General features: G+C 44.0%; 1 protein-coding gene across 3 annotated transcripts in view; it reads left to right on the top strand.

Moving 5' to 3' along the window:
* The window catches only part of DAG1 (dystroglycan 1), a 64,461-nt gene that overhangs the window by 26,638 nt on the left and 15,058 nt on the right, over positions 1-22,765 (top strand). For all 3 annotated transcript variants that reach the window (XM_082638984.1, XM_082638983.1, XM_082638982.1), the window contains exon 2: positions 18,944-19,340. In XM_082638984.1, coding sequence (XP_082495110.1) covers positions 19,056-19,340 — 285 coding nt within the window. In that variant the 5' untranslated portion in view covers positions 18,944-19,055. The remainder of the gene's footprint in view (positions 1-18,943; positions 19,341-22,765) is intronic.

The following is a 22,765-nucleotide window of genomic DNA, read 5'->3' as shown; positions in this document are numbered from 1 at the left end:
GGTTCTATCCCTGGTCAGGGAACTAGATCCTACATGGTGCAACTAAGAGCCTGCATGCTGCAACTGAAAGAGCCAGCGTGCCACAACTAAAGGTCCTGAATGCTGCAGTGAAGATCCCATGTGCCACAACTAAGACCCAGCACAGCCAAATAAATAAATAAATATTTTTTTAAAAAAGAGAGAATGTTTTGGACACGATTCCTTTAAAGCCTGTTGTGTCACGGCCCATAATAAGTGCTGTGCACTAACCATGTACAGGCCTTGGTGCCTAGGTGCTACACTCGTTGCTGTGGGTCATCCAGCAGGATATGAGCTACAAAGAAGTAACCAGTACCAGACAGGTGCACACCGGTCCTGTTTGAGGTGCTCACTGAAGCTTAGATTCCTGTTGAGGTTGAGGCCTTGTCACTTTCTTGCTCCGTGGTCAGTGTCAAATTCAAGTACTTAATAGTTAGTCTGTAAAAGCAAAAGATAGCTGAGATCCCTGGATGCATTGCACGTAATCCAAAAAACATATGCAAGCTTTAAATTAGTCTTCTTTGAACTAACTGCAGTTGTTTACAGGGTGGACTCTCTCAGAAACTGCTGCTCAAGTTTGCAGCTGCACTAATGCTTGGGGTACAAGAGGTGGAAACTCTGGTGTCAAGAGCCTGCTGGGTGACTTCCTGCTTCTTAGCCTTTCTGCAAGTGGAGAGCTGGAGTGACTTTTTGAGGCATCTGTAGATCATGAGTTTATAAAGAGAGCTTGACTTGAAAACAAAACAAAAAACTCCAGCTCTCTAGATAAATGCTACTGGTAATTTACTTATTTTTAGTTCTTTGTCACAGAGAATTCTGGTTTTTCTTCTAATCATTTGCTGAATATAGCAGGTAATGATCTAAGGCTGGCAAAGGACTGGAGGGCTGCTCTCTCCCTTGGGATGAGAAGCATCTGCGAGGAGCTCATGTCTCCATTTGCTCCCCCTCCAGTTCTGAGTCAGGTTGATGGGTGAGACATCTACTTGGGTAGTAATAGTCAGCGAAATCCCGAAAAGGATCTGACTGCTGTTTTTGTGGCCATTTCCTTAATCCAGTAAGAAATATCTCTAGCCTAGCATGTCTTGCTGCCTTAGGATGAACAGCTTGGCAAGAGTGTGGAGGGCACTCTCTCCAGTCCCTGTTGGTTGTTGCCCTGACTGTGTTGTCTCTGCGTCTCCCACTCCCCCATACAGAAATCTGTGTAGGGACAAATGTAGGGACAGAGACCAAATCCTGTTTTATCAGTCAGGCTTTACAGGGCAGCTTGGTCTGAGGAGATAGAATCAGAGCTCCATCTAGTTTACTCACACTTTCTCTTTTGCCTGTGACCTTTCTGCCTTCCTGTCCCTTTACTGACCAAGGAAGCTCTGAGAGGTAAACAGCGCTATCGCTATGGTTCTGTGAGGGGCCAGCCTGTTAGGAGGACTGTTGCCATGAATCCCTCACAGTGTCATCTTTATCTCTGTGTGAGATAAATGCAGAGGTTCCTGACTCTTGATTAGATCTGTTCTTAAGACCACAGAACTTAACAAGATTCATTGGATTGGTATACAGTGAGAAGACATAACATAAACTTGTCATTTACAAGAGAGGTCTTTTAAGTAGTTAGCTCCCAGCACAAATGATTTACCTAGAGCCTGGGAAGCGCAGGGTGCCTCTGTGCTCGCATTAGAAGCCAGTTGAAGATTCCTGTGAAAAGAAGATAGAGTATCTGAAGAATTAAGCTGTGGGCTGGTGGGAATCTTTGTTCATTTGGGCTATGGGAGTCTATTTGTGCCTGACAGTGGCCCAGCTTGGAAATTCAGATGATCTTGGCTCTGTTAGGAAGAAGAAAACAATACCTTTGTGCATCAGGAGATGCTGGCCACTACTGAAAAGTACTTGGTAGCTGCTACTTTCTCCCCAGTACTTGGGAGTATGTAAATTGTAGCTGTACCCATTTGATAAGACAGACGATCCTCTGCATTTGTCCTTCCCTTATCTGTATTTGCTTTTAATTTTTAATCCTTGGGTTCTAAAAGTCAGGAACTAATTTCCAAATAATTACTACTGAGTGGAAACACACTTTTTCCTTTGTGCTAAGGGAGTGATCAAAGCCTGCAGGAAGAGGAGGTAGAAGCAGTGGGAGGTGAGGACAAGGGCATCTTCAAGGATTTCTTCAGTTGTGTTATACCTGGGTGTAAATCTGTTGTGGCAGACAGTGACTGGGGATCTCCTGGAGCTTTGAGGAGGGGGAAAGCACTTGGGAGTAATACATTTCCTTCATCTTACTTGGTGTAGAGGTACCTGAACTGGATATATTGTATTTCTCTGAATCAGTGCTGTGATCCTTGAAGAGCAGCCCCATATCCTCTACGGGGGGAATGCCAGCAATGCAGAAGTTGCTGGGATTGGCCCAGGAGCTTTGCCTTCACCAGTTCACTGGGAGCTGGTACTTTCAGGTGCCACTCTAGGCCTGATTCTGAGGTCACGCATGGCATGACCTTCTTCTGCTCAGCATTGGCCTTGTTCACTGCTTCACTGCCTGGTCACAGAGTGGCTGTGGCTTTGCAGAGCAGGGGTTCCAAGAGTCTGCAAAGGCCATCTTTTGGCACTTTTGCTCCAGCCTTTGGAAACACAACCCTAAAACCTACCAGAGAAGTTTACGATTATTTAGATTTTGCAGCTGTAGCAAGGCTGAGGTAGGTAGAAGGGCAAATCAGAGCCATATGTGGGAGGGAAGGAATTCTGCTAGCAAGAAAGTCTGAGCAAAGGGAGTGGGTGCTAGTTGTGTCTTGTCCTTCTATAAACAAGGTTTGTTGATCTGGCAATTTCTGGCATGGTTGAAATATTCTTGATGGTCGAGCCTTAAGAATGTGGCCCCAAAAAAGAATGTGGCCAAAAGCAGCTCACAGCTTTAAACACTGAAGGCTAGTATTTGCCTAGATAAACACTCAGAACAGTGGCACCTTACAGTGAAAGTGCAAGAGCTCCCAGTCACCATGGGCCAGGATACCCCTGTCTGGCTCCTGAGGCCTGTATTGTGAGGTTGCTGGCAGGATCAAGGGCTGCAGTAATGGGGCACCTGAGTAGGGAGCTGGGAGTGGCTGTGGCCACCCCAGTATTTCATCTCATTCCTCTGTTCTGGAGTCTGATTAGCCAGTTAGGTCAGGAAGGGCAGCAGTCAACAATCTTTTTCTAACCTTAATTCATTCAAGTCAGATTAGCATATTAGTTTTGAGCTGTGGTACTTAGTTTTAGTCTTTTGTAGTATAATGGAAAAAATATCAGAAAGCTCAGCTTTTAACTTCAAACTGTGAAATCAGATGATTATTTGCTTTGTGCTTGGTGAATCATTTTGGGGATTTAGGGGAAACTCTGTTGCTATTCCCTGATATCTGAGTGCCTGCTTGGTGGTAGGCATCAGTTGGGGAAGAGGGCAGCAGAGCATATGTGGCGTCAGACCCCTGCAGTGGACCTCTTCTCTCTCCTTTCCTCTCTGGGCAACCCTTGGCGTTCAGCCTTGACCCGACAGATAATTGACCATTCTGCCCTCACAGTGTAGTCCCAACTCTACCTTTGTACTGAGATGAGGAAGGGGTTGGATAGCCAGAGGAAGTTTGGGGAGTCAGAATGCAACTTTTATTTTGTAGTAAGCACCTACTTGGAAAACACTTATATAAGTATTTAGTTTATTACCTCTTGTGTTTTATGATTTACTAATGTATGTAAATCTTAATTGACTATTTTTGTATGAAATTTGGGAAGACTACATGCATAACAAATGAAGCTTCACACCTTGTACAGGGTAGGTAGTCAGTAAATATATACCGAAGTGTTAACTATTGTTGGGCTCTCTTGAGATAATTGTAATTTACTTTAATTGGGTTCTTGGATGCCACAAGGGTATGCAAATGTAGTAACTCATTCCCACTTGTATTCTGCTGAGTCTGGCCACCCACCTCTCACACTTACTCCCCTACTTCCACCCCACCTCCAAGTCCAGCTGCTGCAGCCAAATGGACAGTTAGGCCTGGTCCTTGTCTTTGGGCTCAGTTTATCCTTTTCCAGCCTCAGTGCCCTACCTGGGCATCGATGATTAGAAGACTGGACCTAAGCCTTATAAGTTTTTTCCAAAGTCTAATTGGTGTGACACTTGAGTAATGTGGGTTTTAAAAAAAATATTTATAATTGTAGTAAAATATACATAACGTAAAATATGCCTCCTTAACCATTACATTTTTAAATAATTGTGGTAAACAAAACAACATAAAGCGTAACCATCTTAACTGTTTTAAGTGTGCAGTTGAGTACTAAGTAATGTTTAACAGCAGCATATGGAATTCAGTGGAGTGTAGAAGGAACTGTTTTTCAGTGAGCTTTATCACATAAGATGTTAAAAATCTACTCAGGCTAAAAACCACAGTCCAGTGGAGAATGGCCTTTCAGCCCTGGCTTCTGAACCTTGTCTTTCTTCCCTTCCTCTAGGATGTGTTTGCACCTGAGTGAGTTTGTACCCAGGTAGAAAGCCTTTACTTCCTTTCTGCCTTTGTTGAGAAAACCAAACCACCATCAGCAGAAATCACTGTTCTTCTGGGACCTCTGCTTTTTGTATATGTGATAACTGATAGTTTCCAAGAGTTTTCCAAGTGAGAAAAGCATTCAAATAGCTTTTGTGTTTGATAGACTGTTGAGTAGTGCTTGTTTCTCACAGGTGGTAATTTTTTTCTTCCACATATTTTTACTTTTAAATCTCTTGCTGTGTTATGTGGCCCTGGACTCTTGGTGGGTTCCCAAGCTCCCTGATGGTGTCTTCGCCAGGCTGCCCCACACCTCTGATGATACTCCCACGGGACACAGGCCAGAGAGGAACTTGCTTTGTGTCAGGGAAACCTCATCTGCCTCCTGAGCAGTGAACGATTTTAGGGTGACACCTTGCATCTTCACCAGTGACTTGGCTCAACACCTTCCTCATCTGACCCCAAGGTGTGAAAAAGTCCTGTTTTAAACTCAAAGCAGAGCAATCTGCCTGTCTTTTTGGTGTTTGAAGCCCACGTAAACAATGACTTCACACTATTGTTTTCCATTGTGTTGAGTACATCCTGTTGGCCGTCAGATTGAGCAGTTTTAAACTGGTTAACCGTCTAGAATTTTTAGATTAATATTAGACTGACATTTAACATTTACTTTTAACTTCTGAGTGTCTGGACAAAAGCCTTTTTGCTAGATGGAACCTAAAGTGGTTGTTTCAGTTAAGATTATTCCTTTTGACCATTTAAAAACAAGGTCATGGAATTTTATTATTTTAGTTTTGTTTTAAGAGGAAAATCCCATTTTCCTTAAGTGTTTTAATTACATCGTGAATGGTAGCAATTTGACAGTTTAAGTACTATTTTTAGGTAATATAGCTATTAGAGATTTAGGGGTTCCTGCGAGTGGTGGGCTGGGCTGCCTCTGCTTCGTTTTGTATGGTTAATAATGGGTTGAATCCCACAACTTTTCCTCCATTCTTAGAAAATAAAAACTAGTAGGGAGCCATTCTTTCAGAGTCTTTAGTTAAGATACTTTAAAGTTTCAGTCTGTAGGTTTTTCTGCACGTGAGGAAGTGTTAAGTTTACTATAAATTGAGTTAGTGTCATGTATGCATTTGTTCCACGCGTTTTTTTGTTTTTTGTTTTTTGTTTTTGCGGTACGCGGGCCTCTCACTCTTGTGGCCTCTCCCGTTGCGGAGCACAGGCTCCAGACGCGCAGGCTCAGCGGCCATGGCTCACGGGCCTAGCCACTCCTCGGCATGTGGGATCTTCCTGGACCGGGGCACGAACCCGTGTCCCCTGCATCGGCAGGCAGACTCTCAACCAGTGCGCCACCAGGGAAGCCCTCCACACGTTTTTTGAGTGGAAAGTTTTTACTGACTGAGCCTCCTCCATGCATGCGGCACTCATTAGCTCTGGGAGGTAGCCAGTGCTGGAACAGAGCTACTTCTCTCCTGGGGCTGGAATTCCAGAGGGAATCTTCTAGTTCCCAGGGATCTAAGTCTGTCTGGACAGGGTAGAGTCACAAGGTGCTCGCACGCGCTTGATCTCCTCTCCCCCCCACAACCCCAAACGTGCTTCATTTGCATATAGATAGGGATTAGTGACAGGAAGGAGCCTGGAAGGATTCTTTCCTCAGATATCTGGGGTCCTCGCCTACCACTGTATAATGCTTTTGAGTCTCTGGTTGCGTCCCTGCCGATTGATCTGGTAAACTTTATTTATTTATTTTTTATAAACTTATTTATTTTGTTTATTTTTGGCTGCGTTGGGTCTTCGTTCAAGCGGGCGCTACTCTTTGTTGCAGTGCGCGGGCTTCCCATTGTGGGCTTCTCTTGTTGCAGAGCACGGACTGCAGGGGCTTGGGCTTCAGTAGTTGTGGCTCGTGGGCTCTGGAACGCAGGCTCAGTAGTTGTGGCGCATGGGCTTAGGTGCTCTGCGGCATGTGGGATCTTCCCGGACCAGGGCTTGAACCCAAGTCCCTTGCATTGGCAGGTGGCTTCTCAACCACTGCGCCACCAGGGAAGCCCTGATCTGGTAAACTTTAAATACACCTGCCTCCAGGGCAGATTTTATGTATTTTGTTTTACAAAGAACACCACCTTTTAGGCACTGCTGAAAACTTGGCTTTTTATTTCTGCCCATCACTGGAGAGTCCCCAGTATCACAGTTGGAGAAAGGAAGTATGCCCATTTTTCACATTGTATGCCATGGCTTGTTGAGCAGGTGTTCAGAATGCCAGGGGCTTCACCACGGCTCTGGGAAGGTCCCTCTTTACAGAGTTGGATTTTGCTGGGGTCTGGAGCAGTGCCGAGCTCCGACTTAGTGGTGGACATTGCACTGGGGACTGGCACAGAGGAATGAGTTACCCATTCCCACTACCCATTTCTCAGCAGGAGAGCTTCAGCAGTGTCAATCAGCCAAACAGTGGTGAGTTCAGCTGAGACATATTCTTGGGCTACCCTTAGCACTTGCAGGTATTCCAGAGGGTCTAATGTGAGTGTGCATGTGCAGTGTTGAAATGAATGGCTGTGTCAGGAAGACTGGGTGACTCATATAGTCTTTTCTCTGGTTCCTCAGCACCTTCTCCTCCCACCATCTTCTGGCCACAGGCTCTGTGTGACCATGGTTGAGTGTTACCTCTCTTTAGGCCTTGGTTCTGAAAACTGAGGAGGAGGATCTCTGTAGTGCCTCCATCGCTGGATGACCAAGTGTGTGAGTATGAGACTATGTGGAAAGCCTTCCAGAGGGATGTCCTAATAGTGGTGTTTGGATGCAGCCTGACAAAGTTCCTAGCACAGGGAGATGTGACCATTGTTTATAGGAAGCCAGTATCAGAAAGACACAAGGCTGCTTTTTGCCAGTTTTCAAAAAGATCTTTTCTTCCCAGAGCATGGAAAACCAACACATAGCAGCAGTTGGAGTTGTGCCCTGGACAGTGCCTGCTTGCTAAGTGCAGAGCACTTAGTCATGCCCATGAAACAGATACCCCGTGTCGTCATATGTCCACAGATAGCATACTGAGCTTACGTTCCTGGTAGGACAGGGTGTGTCTCATACTGTTGCTGTTTTCAAATAAGCTGAGAATTTTTAAATGGAGAATCAGATTAGAAAAGCAAAAGATCAACTGGATCTAATAAGTAGAAAAGTAAGTACACAAAAGAGTAAGGGCATCAGAAGAAGATTTAAAAAAAAAGATGTCCTGTATCCTCTCCATTCATTTATTACGTGTGTGCTTGGCATACATCAGTGATTGCAACAGGTGCGTTCCTGCCCTTCCCTTCTACAATTTACAGTCTTGTGGAGTGTTGGTTGAGCTGAGCTATTTACTAAATAATAGTTAATATGTATAAGAAAGGAAAAGTTATAGAAAGCACTATGCAACAGTAAAGAAAACACTAAAGTTACAATTTAGGATAGTATAAAACAAAAGACCTAGAATATTTAAAAAATTAAGTTATAAACTATAAAAGGGGTACAAAAGCACAGACAATTAAAAAATTGGGAGATATTTAAAAAAAAACAAAACAGAAAAGAGCTTGAAGAAAAGCCTTAAATTTGGGGGCAGTTTATAAGGATCTGAGGAGAAGACCTCCACCCAGGATATGGAGAACACCAGGTGTTGAAAAGCTGGGTGTTTCCTCCCTTGCCTTTCCTGGTAGAGGACCTCACGAAGGTCACTGGGAGTTAAGTGGTTCTTGGAACTGGTACCTGCAGGACCTCAGCTTCTAAGTCCGTGATCATTTGGTGTCCCGCTCGAGAAGTGTGGCACTTAACACTGCTGGCAAGTCTGGTGGGCAAAAGTGTTTTTAATGTTGCTTTAATTTTCTTTCCTTGATTACTAGTGAGGTTGAGCATCTTTTTGTATGTTTATATTGCCTTCAGGTTTTCTTTTCTGTGAATTACTTGTTTGTTATCTCTTCAACCCATTTTTATTGTTTTAGGGCACTTGATATATTTTGATAGGGATCCTTTAGCTATCATATGCACTGAAAAAGCTCTCTGCCAGGCTGTGGTTGGTCCTTTTTATTTTCTTTATGGTATCCTTTATTGTACAGAAATTTAAAATTCTAATTCAAATTTATCTTTTTTTTTTTTTTAGGTTAAAACATTTTTTTGGAAATAATTGTGGATTCACATGCAGTTGTTAAAAATAATACTGAGAGATCCTGTATGCCCTTTACCCAGTTTCCCCCCATGATAACATCTTAAATAATAGTACAATATCACAACCAGGATATTGACATTGATGCTATCAAAATACAGAACATTTTCATCACCACAAGGATCTGTCACGTTGCCCTTTCATAGCCACATCTTCCCCTCATGTCCTAACACCCTCTTTAATTCCCCCTCATGTCCTAACTCCCTCTTTAATTCCTGGCAACCACTAATCTGTTCTCTGTTTCTATAATTTTGTCACTTCAAGAGTGTTATATAAATGGGGACTTCCCTGGTGTTCCAGTGGTTAAGGATCTGAGCTTCCACTGCAGGGGACACGAGTTCAGTCCCTGGTCAGGGAAGTAAGATCCTGCATGCTGCACAGTGTGGCCAAAAAATTTTTTTATTTTAATAAATTTATTTATTTATTTATTTATGGCTGTGTTGCATCTTTGTTGCTGTGCATGGGCTTTCTCTAGTTGAGGCGAGTGAGGGCTACTCTTCGTTGCGGTGCGCGGGCTTCTCATTGCGGTGGCTTCTCTTGTTGCAGAGCACGGGCTCCAGGCGTGTGGGCTTCAGTAGTTGTGGTGCGTGGGCTCAGCAGTTTTGGCTTGCAGGCTCTAGAGTGCAGGCTCAGTAGTTGCGGCACACAGGCTTAGTTGCTCCATGGCATGTGGGATCTTCCTGGACCAGGGCTCGAACCCGAGACCCCTGCATTGGCAGGCGGATTCTTAACCACTGTGCCAGCAGGGAAGCCCTGCGGCCAAAATTTTTAATTAATTAATTAATTAATTAAAAAATTAATGTTATATCAGTGAAATCATATACTGTGTAACCATTTGGGATTAACATTTTTCACACCACATAATTCCCTTGAGGTTCGTCCAAATTGTTGAGTGTGTCAATTCAAAAGTTCATTCCTTTTTATTGCTCACTAGTATTCCATGGTATGGATGTACCACAGTTTAACCATTCATCTGTTGAAGGGACATCTGGGTTGTACCATTTGTTCAAAATGGTTGAACCATTTGTTGTACCGTTTGTTTCTCCCCCATTTAATTGCTTTGTACCTTTGTCAAAAATCAGTTGAGCAAGGCTTCCCTGGTGGCGCAGTGGTTGAGAGTCCGCCTGCCAATGCAGGGGACACAGGTTTGTGCCCCGGTCCGGGAAGATCCCACATGCCGCGGAGCGGCTGGACCTGTGATCCATGGCCGCTGGGCCTGCGCGTCTGGGGCCTTTGTTCCGCAATGGGAGAGGCCACAGCAGCGAGAGGCCCACGTACCACAAAAAAAAAAAAATCAGTTGAGCATTCTTGTTGAGGTCTATTTCTTTTTTTTTTTTTTTTTTTTTTTTTTTCCTTTTCTTTTTGCGGTATGCGGGCCTCTCACTGTTGTGGCCTCTCCCGTTGCGGAGCACAGGCTCCGGACGCGCAGGCCCAGCGGCCATGGCTCACGGGCCCAGCCGCTCCGCGGCATATGGGATCCTCCCAGACCGGGGCACGAACCCGTATCCCCTGCATCGGCAGGCGGACTCTCAACCACTGCGCCACCAGGGAGGCCCTTGTGGTATGCGGGCCTCTCACTGTTGTGGCCTCTCCCATTGCGGAGCAGAGGCTTCGGACACGCAGGGTCAGCGGCCATGGCTCACGGGCCCAGCCGCTCCGTGGCATGTGGGATCCTCCCGGACTGGGGCATGAACCCGTGTCCCCTACATCGGCAGGCGGACTCTCAACCACTGCGCCACCAGGGAAGCCCGAGGTCTATTTCTGGATTCCGTATTCTGTGCCATTGATTTATGTGTTTGTCCCTCCACCAATACAGTTTCTTTTAAAAATATATTTATTTATTTTCCTTTTTTTTGGCTGCGTCGGGTCTTAGTTGCAGCACACGGGGTCTTTGTTGAGGCATGCAGGATCTTTTTGTTACAGCACGTGGTCTGTTCAGGTTTCTCTAGTTGCGGCACTTGGGCTTCTCTCTAGTTGTGGCATGGGGGCTCCAGGGCACATGGGCTCCAGAGCACGTGGGCTTTGTAGTTTGCGGCATGTGGGCTCTCCCGTTGAGGCGCGAGTGCTCAATAGTTGTGGCACGTGGGCTTAGTTGCCCCACGGCATGTGGGATCTTAGTTCCCAAACCAGGGATTGAACAAATATCCCCCGCATTGGAAGGTGGATTCTTTAGCACTGGACCACCAGGGAAGTCCCCACCAATACAGTCTTGATTACTTAGCTCTCTAAGTTGATATTAGATAGAGTAATTCCTCTTTATTCTTCTTTTATTTTTTAAAATGTATTTATTTGGTTGTGCCAGGTCTTAGTTGTGGCAGGCGGGCTCCTTAGTTGTGGTTCGTGGGCTCCTTAGTTGCGGCTTGCCAGCTCCTTAGTTGTGGCATGCAAACTCTTAGTTGGGGCATGCACGTGGGATCTAGTTCCCTGACCAGGGCTCGAACCCAGGCCCCCTGCACTGGGAGCATGGAGTCTTAACCACCGTGCCACCAGGGAAGTCCCTAATTCCTCTTTATTCTTCTTGTTCAAAATTGTTATTGTGTTGAGAAGCTGGAGCTGGTGTATTAAATTTAAGAATATGCAGATTATGACCTGCCGAATGAGGGGGCACAAGCCATCCACATGAGGTCAGCAGGTAGCTCCCTCAACATCTGAGCTCCCAGTTCGGGGAAGTGAAAACCATAGGGTCATTTTGATTGAAGGTGCAGCTCCAATCCACCCACACAAAGGAAGTAAAGTCACAAGGTCTAATACTTACAGATCCCAGAAATAGGGGAGTGGACAGTGAGCCAGGGGAAGGGCAGTCATCTGTCTCAGGTCACAAGCGAGCAGGAGATAGAGAGCACCTATTACTTACATGGTGGTCGGGGCAGAGGTCCCTTATTTTTCAGGGGCTCAACTCTAAGTGGATATTTTAAAAGATGCCCCAGGAAAAGCAAAGTGGGAATTTATGGTGGGAATCTTAAGCTCAGATCCTTACTGCAATGTCCAGACTCTGGGAAATGCCTAGGCAGTAAATCAAAATAGCTGTTTTCTCATCGCAGCTATTTTATTTTATTTTATTTTTAACATCTTTATTGGAGCATAATTGCTTCACCATGCTGCGTTAGCCTCTGCAGCACAACAAAGTGAATCAGCTACATGCATACACACATCCCCATATCCCCTCCCTCTTGCGCCTCCCTCCTACCCTCCCTATCCCACCCCTCTACGTGGTCACAAAGTACTGAGCTGATCTCCCTGTGCTATGCAGCTGCTTCCCACTAGCTAGCTATTTTATATTTGGTAGTCATCACAGCTATTTTAGTTCCTTTGCCTTTCCATATAAATTTTTCTAAATTAATTAGTTAATTATTTTGGTTACATTAGGTCTTCATTGCTGCACGCGGGCTTTCTTTAGTTGCGGCGAGTGGGGGCTACTCTTTGTTGTGGTGTGAGGGCTTCTCATTGTGGTGGCTTCTTTTGTTGCAGAGCACGGGCTCTAGGCGTGTGGGCTTCAGTAGTTGTGGCATGCAGGCTCAGTAGTTGTGGCTCATGGGCTTAGTTCCGCGGCATGTGGGATCTTCCCGGACCAGGGCTTGAACCCGTGTCCTCTGCATTGTCAGGAGGATTCTTAACCACTGCGCCACCAGGGAAGTCCTACGACTGATTTTTGTATGTTTGTTTTATATCCTGTGGCCTTGCCAAACTTACTTATTAGTTCTAGGAGTTTGTTTTGTGGATTCCTTGGGATTTTCTACATAGACAATTATGTTATCTGCAAGTAGGGAGAGTTTTATTTTTAAACTCTATTTATTTTTGGCTGTGTTGGGTCTTCGTTGCTGTGTGCGGGCTTTTTCTAGTTGCGGAGAGCAGGGGCTACTCTTTGTTGCGGTACAGGGGCTTCTCATTGCGGTGGCTTCTCTTGTCGCAGAGCATGGGCTGTAGACCCGTGGGCTTTAGTAGTTGCAGCACACAGGCTCAGTAGTTGTGTCATGAGGGCCCCAGAGCACATGGGCTTCAGTAGTTGCGGCATGTGGGCCCAGTAGTTGCGGTTCGCGGGCTCTGGAGCGTGGGCCCAGTAGTTGTGACACACAGTTTTATTTTTAAGTCCCTACAGTTTTATTTTTTCCTTTACCATCTACATGCCTTTTGTTTCCTTTTCTTGCCTTATTACACTGGCTAGAACTTCCAGCACGATGTCAAATAAGAGTGGTAGGGGACTTCCCTGGTGGTGCACTGGTTGAGAGTCCACCTGCCAATGCAGGGGACACGGGTTAGATCCCTGGTCCAGGAAGATCCCACATGCTGTGGAGCAGCTAAGCCTGTGTCAAAACTACTGAGCCCACTCTCTAGAGCCCGCAAGCCACAACTGTGCTGCAGTTACTGAGCTTGCATGCTGCAATTACTGAAGCCTATAGCCAGCTCTCCACAGCAAGAGAAGCCACCGCAGTGAGAAGCCTGTGCACTGCAACAAAGAGTAGCCCCCCCTCACCGCAACTAGAGAAAGCCCATGGACAGCAACGAAGACACAACGCAGCCAAAAAAAAAAACCAGTGGTGAGAGCAGACATCCTTGCCTTGTTTCTGATCTTAAGGAGAAAGCATTCAGTCTGTCACCATTAGATGCTCTTTATCAAACTGAGAAAGTTGTCCTCTGTTCCTGTGTTTCTGAGAGTGTTTATCATGACTGGGTGTTGAATTTTGTTAGGTACTTTTTCTGCATTAATTAATATGATCATGTGATTTTTGTTCTTTAGTCTGTTAATGTGGATTATGTTGATTGATTTTCAAATATTGAACTGGCCTTGCACCCTGAAATAAGTGCTACGTGGTTGTGGTATATAATTCTTTTTATAATTGCTAAATTCTGTTTCTTAATGTTTTGTTAAAAATTTTGTGTCTGTTCATCTGCATTTTCTTTTCTGTTTTTTTTTTTTTTTGGTATTGTCTTTGATGTTGGTGTCAGGGTAATGTTAGCTTCATAAAATGAATTAGGCAAGTGTTTCTTCCTTCTACTTTCTGGAAAAGACTGTGTAGAATTGGTGTTAATTCTTTAAATATTTGGTAGAATTTATTAGTGAAGCCATCTGGGCCTAGAGATTTCTTTTTGTGGGAGTTTTTAAATTAAATTTTTTAAATTACAAATTTTGAGGAATTGGTCTGTTTCATTTGAATTATCAAAATCTGTGAGTTATTTGGTAGTATTTCCTTATTATCCTTTTTGACGTCTGCAGGATCTGTAGTGATATCCCCTGTCTCAGTCCTGATATTGGTAATTTGTTTATAGAGATTTGTCAATTTTATTAATCTTTTCAAAGAACCAGTTTTTTGTTTTATTGATTTTTTCTGTTGTTTTCAATTTTATTGATTTCTGTGCTTTACTCTTTCCTTCCTTCTGCTTGCTTTTGGTTTATTTTGTTCTTTTTTTTTTTTTTTGAGATTCTTGATGTGGGAGCATAGATTATTGGTTTGAGACTTTTCTTTCTTTTTCTAGTGGTTTCAGTGCTATAAATTCACCCCTAAGAGCTGCTTTAGTTGTGTTCCACAAATTTTACTATAACCCCACAAATGTATATTTAGTTCAGTGTAACATTTTATTTCCCTTGAGACTTCCTAACACAGGAATTATTTAGAAGTACATTGTATAGTTTTCAAGCATTTGGAGATTTTCTTACTATCTTTGTGTTACTGATTTCTAATTTGATTCCATTGGGGTTGGAGAACATTTCAGTATTATTTCAGTTCCTTTAAATTTGTTTAGATTTTTTTCATGGCCCTAGATGTGATCTCTCAGGGTGTATGTTCTGTGGACATTTGAAAAGAATATATGTTCTGTTGTCAGGTGGAGTGCTCCATAAATGTTGATTAAAATCATATTGATTGATAGCATGTTTTAGTTCTTTCGTACCCTTGGTGATTTTCTTTCTAGTTGTTCTATCATTTGTTGAGAGAGTGATGTTGACATTTCCAACTAGAATTGTTGATTTGTTTATTTTTCCTTTCAGTTCTATCAGTTTTTGCTCCTCATGGTTCTGCAACTCTGTTGTTTGGTGCATATACATTTAGGATTAGTATTCTTCTTGATGGATTGACCCTTTTATCATTATATAATGTACCTCTCTGTCTTCGATAATTTTCTTTGTTCTGAAATCTACTTTATCTGATACAAATACAGCTCCTCTTGCTTTCTTTTAATTATTGTTTGCATGATATATCTTTTCCCATCCTTTTACTTTCTGCCTATCTTTTTCATCTTGTTGTCATCTGTTGATTGTCTTTTTTTCATTCAGTTTGGGATCTTCTTGGTTCTTGGCATGATGAGTGATTTTTCAGCTTTTTTTTGGGGGGGGTTCTGCTGTACCACATGGCTTGCAGGATCTTAATTCCCTGACCCAGGGATTGAACCCGGGCCTATGGCAGTGAAAGCACCAAGTCCTAACCACTGGACTGCCAGGGAATTCCCATGATGAGTGATTTTTGATTGAAACTTGAACAATTTTGTATTTTGTTCTGAAACTCTAGATTCTGTTTTAGCTGGCTTTTGTTTGACACTTGTCTGGCAGAGGAAGGGTAGAGGAGGCACTGCCTGATTACTGAGAAGTTTAGGTAGAAGCCCAGTTTCCCCTCTCAGCCTTTGTTGACACCTGAAGGCAGGTGAAGTCCTTGTTACTGCTGGTTGAGGGTGGGAGTTCTAGTTCCCTAGGCCTCGCGACTCCTGAGCAATGGTTAAGGTTCTGATTCTCCACCAGTCTTCCTCTGACACCATCCCAGCAGGGATGGGGAGAGGCTCCTTCTTATTGCTTGGGTGGGAATATAGAAATCCAGGTTCCCCATGTGGTTTCCACTGACACCAAGGGGCTGGAGGTAGAGGGTGGTACATTGTTACTAGCCAGTGAGGATGAAAGTCCCAGCTCCCTCCCCAGTGGAGATATTAGGGTGCCTTGTTACAGCCTCATGAGGGTGGAAGTCTTGGCTCCCTACTTGGCCTTTGTCGGCATGGGTGGGAGTGGGGCCACAGTTTTTTCTGTGGTGTTTTGCTAGAATAGAGCTGTTACTGTCTAAATATTTTATGTCTTGCTAGGTTACCCGCTTCTTGCTCCTTTGGATAAAGAGAGCATACTTTTGTTAGGACGTTTTTTGTTTCATCTGTTGGCATTTCTGGGTTGCCACCTTCTTCAGCTCCCAATTCTGGTATACATGAGGCAAAAGAAAACCCAAGGAACTCACTGCTGTGTCATTCCTTGAATCCTGGTGTCCCTAGCTGCTCTGCCTTCTTCTCTTGACTGTTTAAGAGTCTCATGTTTATTTTATATATATAATATCTAGGATTTTCCCTTGTATTTAGTGGGAAACTAAGGAGAAGTACATCTATTTCATCTTCCTAGAAGTGAAAGTCCAATGGTCTTTTTCTTTTATGTTTTGTGTTTTTTGATATCTTTTAAAAATGAAATCCTTCCTGGGCTTCCCTGGTGGCGCAGTGGTTGAGAGTCCGCCTGCCGATGCAGGGGACACGGGTTCGTGCCCTGGTCCAGGAAGATCCCACATGCCGCAGAGCGGCTATGACCCGTGAGCCATGGCCACTGAGCCTGCGCGTCCGGAGCCTGTGCTCTGCAACGGGAGAGGCCACAACAGTGAGAGGCCCGCGTACCGCAAAAAAAAAAAAAAGAAAGAAAAAAAAAAGAAATCCTTCCTTATTCTGACATTCTTCTGCTATATTCTAAACATTTTAAAATTCTGCTTTTTACATTTATGTATCTAATCCACCTGGGATTTATCTTGTTTTTGATGGAGAAGTGACAGAAGAACCTAATTGTGTTTTTTTTCTACATAGATAGCCACTTGTCCTGGTGCCTTTGAACAGCTTCTTTGCAAGCAGGTTTTGGGCTCTCCCTCTGGTTCCACAGTCCAGTGTCTACTCTGCCCCATGTGACACTGCCTTAAATACAGTAGCTTTGTGATAAGTCTTGGTTTGGTAGGATAGGACTCCCAGGCCTCAAAATTGTTTTACTTTCTTGGGTTTTGTCTCTGTCTCATGACTTTTAGTTCAAAAACAAAATAAGAACAGGAATAACGAAGTCAATAGCAAAAAAAACCTTTTGGCATTGGCTTGGATTTGCATTGACTTTAGAGTACGCTGCCTGTTTCAGTGGCCTTGTTTTCTTCAGCAATTTTATTTACTTTGCATTACCCAGGTCAAAAAATATCACGTGGCTCCTCAACAGCTTGGCTCAGGGCAGGGCTTCATCGTTTTCCAGAATGGGAAATTGCTTGCGATGGCTGTGGCCACCTGTGGGCACCCAGAAAGTCCCACAGTGCATCTGTGTGGCTGCCAGCCTTAGAGCAGGGTCATGAGCTGCTTGAAGCTGGTGTGGGGGAAAGGGGAAAATGTGCAGGGTTTTAGTCACTGTTGGGGGTGGGGGGCAAGAGAGTTCAAATAAGTTTCGTTCACTAGCCCTGAGTTTGCAAATATATGCAATATGTGGGGGTGTGAGAAGTGGGTGGTTGCCACACTTCTCTGTGCAAATACTTGGCTTTTCAATTTTTTTTCAAAAGTATTTTTTAAGACTTAATAATTGTAATACTTGGCACATTGTTTTATCTCTATATATGCATGCATACGTTTTTTTTTTCCCCCTTGGACCATTTCAAAGTGAGTTGCAGAGATTTTTGATACTTCATCCCTAAATACTTCAGAATTGAGGACAGTCTATTATCGAGCCATACCACCATCATCTCACCTAAGAAAATTAACAATAAATCTAATCTCCAGCCCACATGCACAATTCCTCAGTTATCCCTTTGGGAGCTGGTCTTGTGTGTTTTTTGTTTTTTTTAGAAGTAAATCCAGGGCTTCCCTGGTGGCGCAGTGGTTGAGAGTCCGCCTGCCGATGCAGGGGACATCGGTTCGTGCCCCGGTCCGGGAAGATCCCACATGCCACGGAGCAGCTAGGCCTGTGAACCATGGCCGCTGAGCCTGTGCGTCCGGAGCCTGTGCTCCACAACGGGAGAGGCCACAACAGTGAGAGGCCCGCGTACCACAAAAAAAAAAAAAAAAAAAGTAAATCCAACACAAATGAACCTATATATGAAACAGAAATAGAATCAGGGACATAGAGAATAGACTGGTGGTTACCAAGGGGAGGTTGGGGGTAAGAGAGGGTTGGATTAGGAGTTTGGAATTAGCAGATGCAAACTGGTATATATAGAATGGATAAACAAGGCCCTATTGTATAGCACCGATAAATATGTTCAATATCCTGTGATAAACCATAATGGAAAAGAATATGAAAAAGAATGTACATATACGTATAACTGAGTCACTTTGCTGTACAACAGTAATTAGCACAACATTGTAATTCACCTGTACTTTAATAAAAAATAAATTAAAAAAAAAAGTAAATCCAGGGTCCAGTCAAGATGTACACACTGCATCTGGTTGCAGTCTTTAAATCTAGAATAGTCCCCTTGTATTTAGAGGCGTCAGATTTGGAAAGACCAGACCAGTTATCTTGTAGAAGGTCCCACATTCTAGATTTGTCTGATTGTGTCTTCATGGCCCTGTGCTTCCTAAGAACTGGAAGTTAGTTCTAGAGCAGCACTACCCAACAGAAATATAATGTGATCCACATATGTCATTTAATATTTTCCGGTAGTCACATGAAAAAAAAATAAGCAGGTGGAATTAATTTTAATAATATATTTAATATTTTTATTATGTACTATTTATTAATATTTATTTACTTAACTATACTTAATATTTTCATATCCAAAATATTATTTCAATATGTAATCAATATTTTTAAAGTATTAATAAGAGATTTTACATTCTTTTCTTTTTTTAAAAAATTTATTTATTGAGGCTGTGCCAGGTCTTAGTTGCAGCATACAGACTTCTTAGTTGCGGCATGAGGACTTTTAGTTATGGCATGCATGCAGGATCTAGTTCCCCGACCAGGGATCGAACCCTGGCCCCCTGCATTGGGAGCGCAGAGTCTTACCCACTGGACCACTAGGGAAGTCCCCAACATTCCTTTTTTATACTTAGTTTTCAGAATCCACGGTGTGCTTTATACTTAATGGACCAGCCACATTTCCAGTGTTCAGTAGCCACATGTAGCTGGTGGCTCTGTACTGGACAGTGCAGAGTGAGACTTGATCCAACTCAGAGTAGATATTTTTGGCAGGAACACTTAGGGGGTAGTAACTGCCTGTGCTCAACTTTGAAACCATGGAAGTTGCTGAAGTCTGAGTCTACTCTTCTTCTTTTTCAGGCTTTGGGTGCTCTGGGATGGAGCAGGTGTGGAGAGGCTGAGGACCCAGTTCTGGGACCACGTCACTTGCTTCCTTTCTTAGACTATCTGCTTGAGCAGACTTGAGCCCGGGATGAGGATGTCTGTGGCCCTCTCGCTGCTGCTCCCCCTCTGGGGGAGGACCTTTCTCCTTCTGCTATCTGTGGCTGTGACTCAGTCCCGCTGGCCCAGTGAGCCTTCGGAGGCCGTCAGGGACTGGGAGAACCAGCTCGAGGCGTCCATGCACTCAGTACTCTCAGACCTCCATGAGGCTGTTCCCACGGTGGTTGGCATTCCTGATGGCACCGCTGTCGTCGGACGCTCATTTCGAGTGACCATTCCTACAGATTTAATTGCCTCCAATGGAGAAGTCATCAAGGTGAGACTGGATATAAACTGTAAATGAGGAATAATTCTCATCTTCCATTTTAGTTTTGATTTTAGTGTTAATTTTAGGTTATTTTAGTTTTTTAGTTTAGGTTTAGTTTTTCAGTTTTCCAGGAATTCTGAGCTCAGTTCTTCCAGGACCTGCTAAGTGTTCCTTAAGAGAGGGACAGCCGCTGATGTTCACTAGAGGGTCCCCATATATCTCAGAATAGCATCCTAAACCTTTATGCTTGCTCCCATTTTGAGGGTGTCACCATTAAAAAGCTTTTACATATGTACTCTGGAAGATCTTTTGGTCATCAAGTTAGGGATTTGATGGAAGGGCCTGTGTATAGGAAATGGTCTGCTTTCATTAACCATGGGATTAAACCCAAGAAATATGGAACTTTTAAATGCTTTGAACCTATTTTTTAAAAATAAGGTATAAGTAAATTTTGGAGTTTTGCTTTGCTTTGGTGTTCTGTGTTTACTAATGTATTTGGTCACTTAAGAACCAAAATTAGTACTTAAATTTCAGCCTCGCCTCATCTCCTTTTGGGGAGGCAACCCAGAAAACAAGGGGATCTGAGATCTTTGTAACTGAAGAGTGTCTTGTCCAACCCAGGGTGGAAATTAGTTGAAACAGGAAGCTTTTGTGTGAAGAAGTACCATCCCTTTGTCTGGGGTTGTGGGACCTTGGAATTTCCCCTACTTCCTGATTGAGTTTGCATGGGAGCCATGTGGGTGGGTGGGGTGTACTCCTCAAGCTATGAACATCTCCTAGAGCAGATGTCAGCACACTTTTTCTTTAAAAAAGCCAGATAGTAAGTATTTTTTTGGCTTTGCTGGCCATATGGTTTCTGTTGCAACTCCTCAACTTTGCCAGTGTAGTATGAAAGTAGCCATAGACAATATGCAAGCGAATGGACATGGCTCTGTTCCAATAAAACTTTTTTTTTTAATAAATTTATTTATTTTATTTATTTTTGGCTGCATTGGGTCTTTGTTTCTGCACACGGGCTTTTCTCTGTTTGCGGTGAGGGGGGCTACTCTTCGTTGTGGTGCATGGGCTTATTGCTGTGGCTTCTCTTATTGCGGAGCATGAGCTCTAGGCACATGGGCTTCAGTAGTTGTGGCACGCGGGCTCAGTAGTTGTGGCTTGGGGGCTCTAGAGCGCAGTAGCACGGGCTTAGTTGTTCCATAGCATGTCGGATCTTCCCGGGCCAGGGCTGGAACCTGTGTCTCCTGCATTGGTAGGTGGATTCTTAACTACTGTGCCACCAGGGAAGCCCCCAATAAAACTTTACTTTTAAAAACTTTACTGAAACTGAAATTTTAATTTCATGTGATTTTCACGTGTCAAGAAATACTATATCTTCTTTTGATTTTTTTCCCCTCATTTAAAAATTGCAAAAAACATGTTTATCTCATGGGCTGTACAAAGACAGGTGGCAGCCCAGATCGAACCCGCGTCCCCTGCATTGGAAGACAGATTCTTTACCACTGGACCACTGGGGAAGTCCCATGGCCACAGTTTTCTTTTTTTTTAAATAAATTTATTTATTTTATTTTATTTATTTATTTTTGGCTGCATTGGGTCTTCGTTGCTGAGCGCAGGCTTTCTCTAGTTGCAGTGAGCGGGGGCTACTCGTTGTTGTGGTGCGCGGGCTTCTTGTTGCAGAGCACGGGCTCTAGGTGCTCAGGCTTCAGTAGTTGTGGCTTGTGGGCTGTAGAGCACAGGCTCAGTAGTTGTGGTACACGGGCTTAGTTGCTCTACAGCATGTGGGATCTTCCCGGACCAGGGCTCGAACCCGTGTCCCCTGCATTGGCAGGCAGATTCTTAACCACTGTGCCACCAGGGAAGTCCTCATGGCCATAGTTTTCTAACCCTTGGCCTACAGCATTCTTTCCCCAGAGGTGTGGCTTGAATATGAATTAAAAATATTCCAAGGTATATACTTTGTTATGGTAGTTTTTTGGGTTTTTTTTTTTTTTTTTTTTTTTTTTTGTGGTACGCGGGCCTCTCACTGCTGTGGCCTCTCCCGTTGTGGAGCACAGGCTCCAGACACGCAGGCTCAGCGTCCATGGCTCACGGGCCTAGCCGCTCCGCGGCATGTGGGATCCTCCCGGACCGGGGCACGAACCCATGTCCCCTGTATTGGCAGGCGGACTCTCAACCACTGTGCCACCAGGGAAGCCCTGTTATGGTAGTTTTTAATATCTGTTTTGCACTTAGATTTCTACATACACATAGTGTTCTGGCTATTTATTGGTATGTTTAAAGCATAAGAACATAGTGGTTTGAAACAGCCAATTTGTTTTGCTCACAATTTTGTGGCCAAGAATTCAGAGATTTAGAGCTCATCTGGGAATCTCATCTCTGCTGCACATGGCACTAGCTAGAGTGGCTCACCTGGGCCTGGAGGATCTACTTGCAAGATGGCTCATTCATGGCTAGCAAGATGGTTCTGCCTGTTGACAGGGAGCTCACCTGAGGCTGCTGATCAAGGTCCTTAGTTTCTCTCCATGTAGACCTTTCCACAGATACCTGGATTTCCTCACAGTACAATAGCTGGGTTCCAAGACTGAGTATTCCAAGATACAGGAAGGGGAAGCTGCCAGTCTCTTAAGGCCTGGGCTTGGAAACTTGCACAGTGACACTTCCTTTGTACTCCATTGGTCAAAGCACACCCAGGCTCTAATGAGTCTTTACCAACTTGCCTCTCTCTGACCCACAAGCCCCAGGCATCTAGATTAGAAATGGTCACAAATTCCATGCCACTCTTCTCATTGAGAGGTGTGTCTATGCCCCTTTCCCTTGAATCTGGGCAGACCCACTCCTCACCTGACCCTCCTTGTGTTCTCTTCCTTTTCCTTTTTGATCCCCTCTCTTTAGCTCATGGCTTGTTCTTAGGGTGGCCTTGTGTTCTCAGAGGTGGTCATACTTCCGAAGATCCTGGCTCAGTTCCATGGAGCTCTCTCTAGTTTGTGGAGTCTTTGAGAAAGATTTCCATGTAATCTTCATAACACCCCAGTAAGCCAGTTTCTAGTTTATTAGATGAAAAATGGTGTTTTTGGAGGTATATTTCTTACCCAGCATCAAATTTCATCTTCTGAATATCCAAACCCTGTAGTGATTACCCTTGTTCCAGTGGCCACTGGAATGTTGTACATGGATTAGTCTTGACCAAAGGTGCCTTGAGTCGATACAGTGAGCTGAGTATTTGCTGTATCTGGCAGAGGGACATTTAACAGGCTTATACACTGGGGGAGCAAAGAGATTTTACTAGGAAAACAGGATTTTATCTGAGCATATCTGTCTGTGGAAAGCACACCATTTAGTAGATGATTAACCTGTAGAAAAACAGGTGAAAATGTGTGACTCTTCATCCCGAACAGTCTTGACATCAGGGTTGTGTGGGGTGGGAATCAGATCAG

The sequence above is a fragment of the Mesoplodon mirus genome (assembly GCF_964341445.2).
Source record: "Mesoplodon mirus genome assembly, chromosome: 12".
In the NCBI taxonomy this organism is placed as follows: Eukaryota; Metazoa; Chordata; class Mammalia; order Artiodactyla; family Ziphiidae; genus Mesoplodon; species Mesoplodon mirus.
This window is presented reverse-complemented; position numbering and strand designations above follow the sequence as displayed.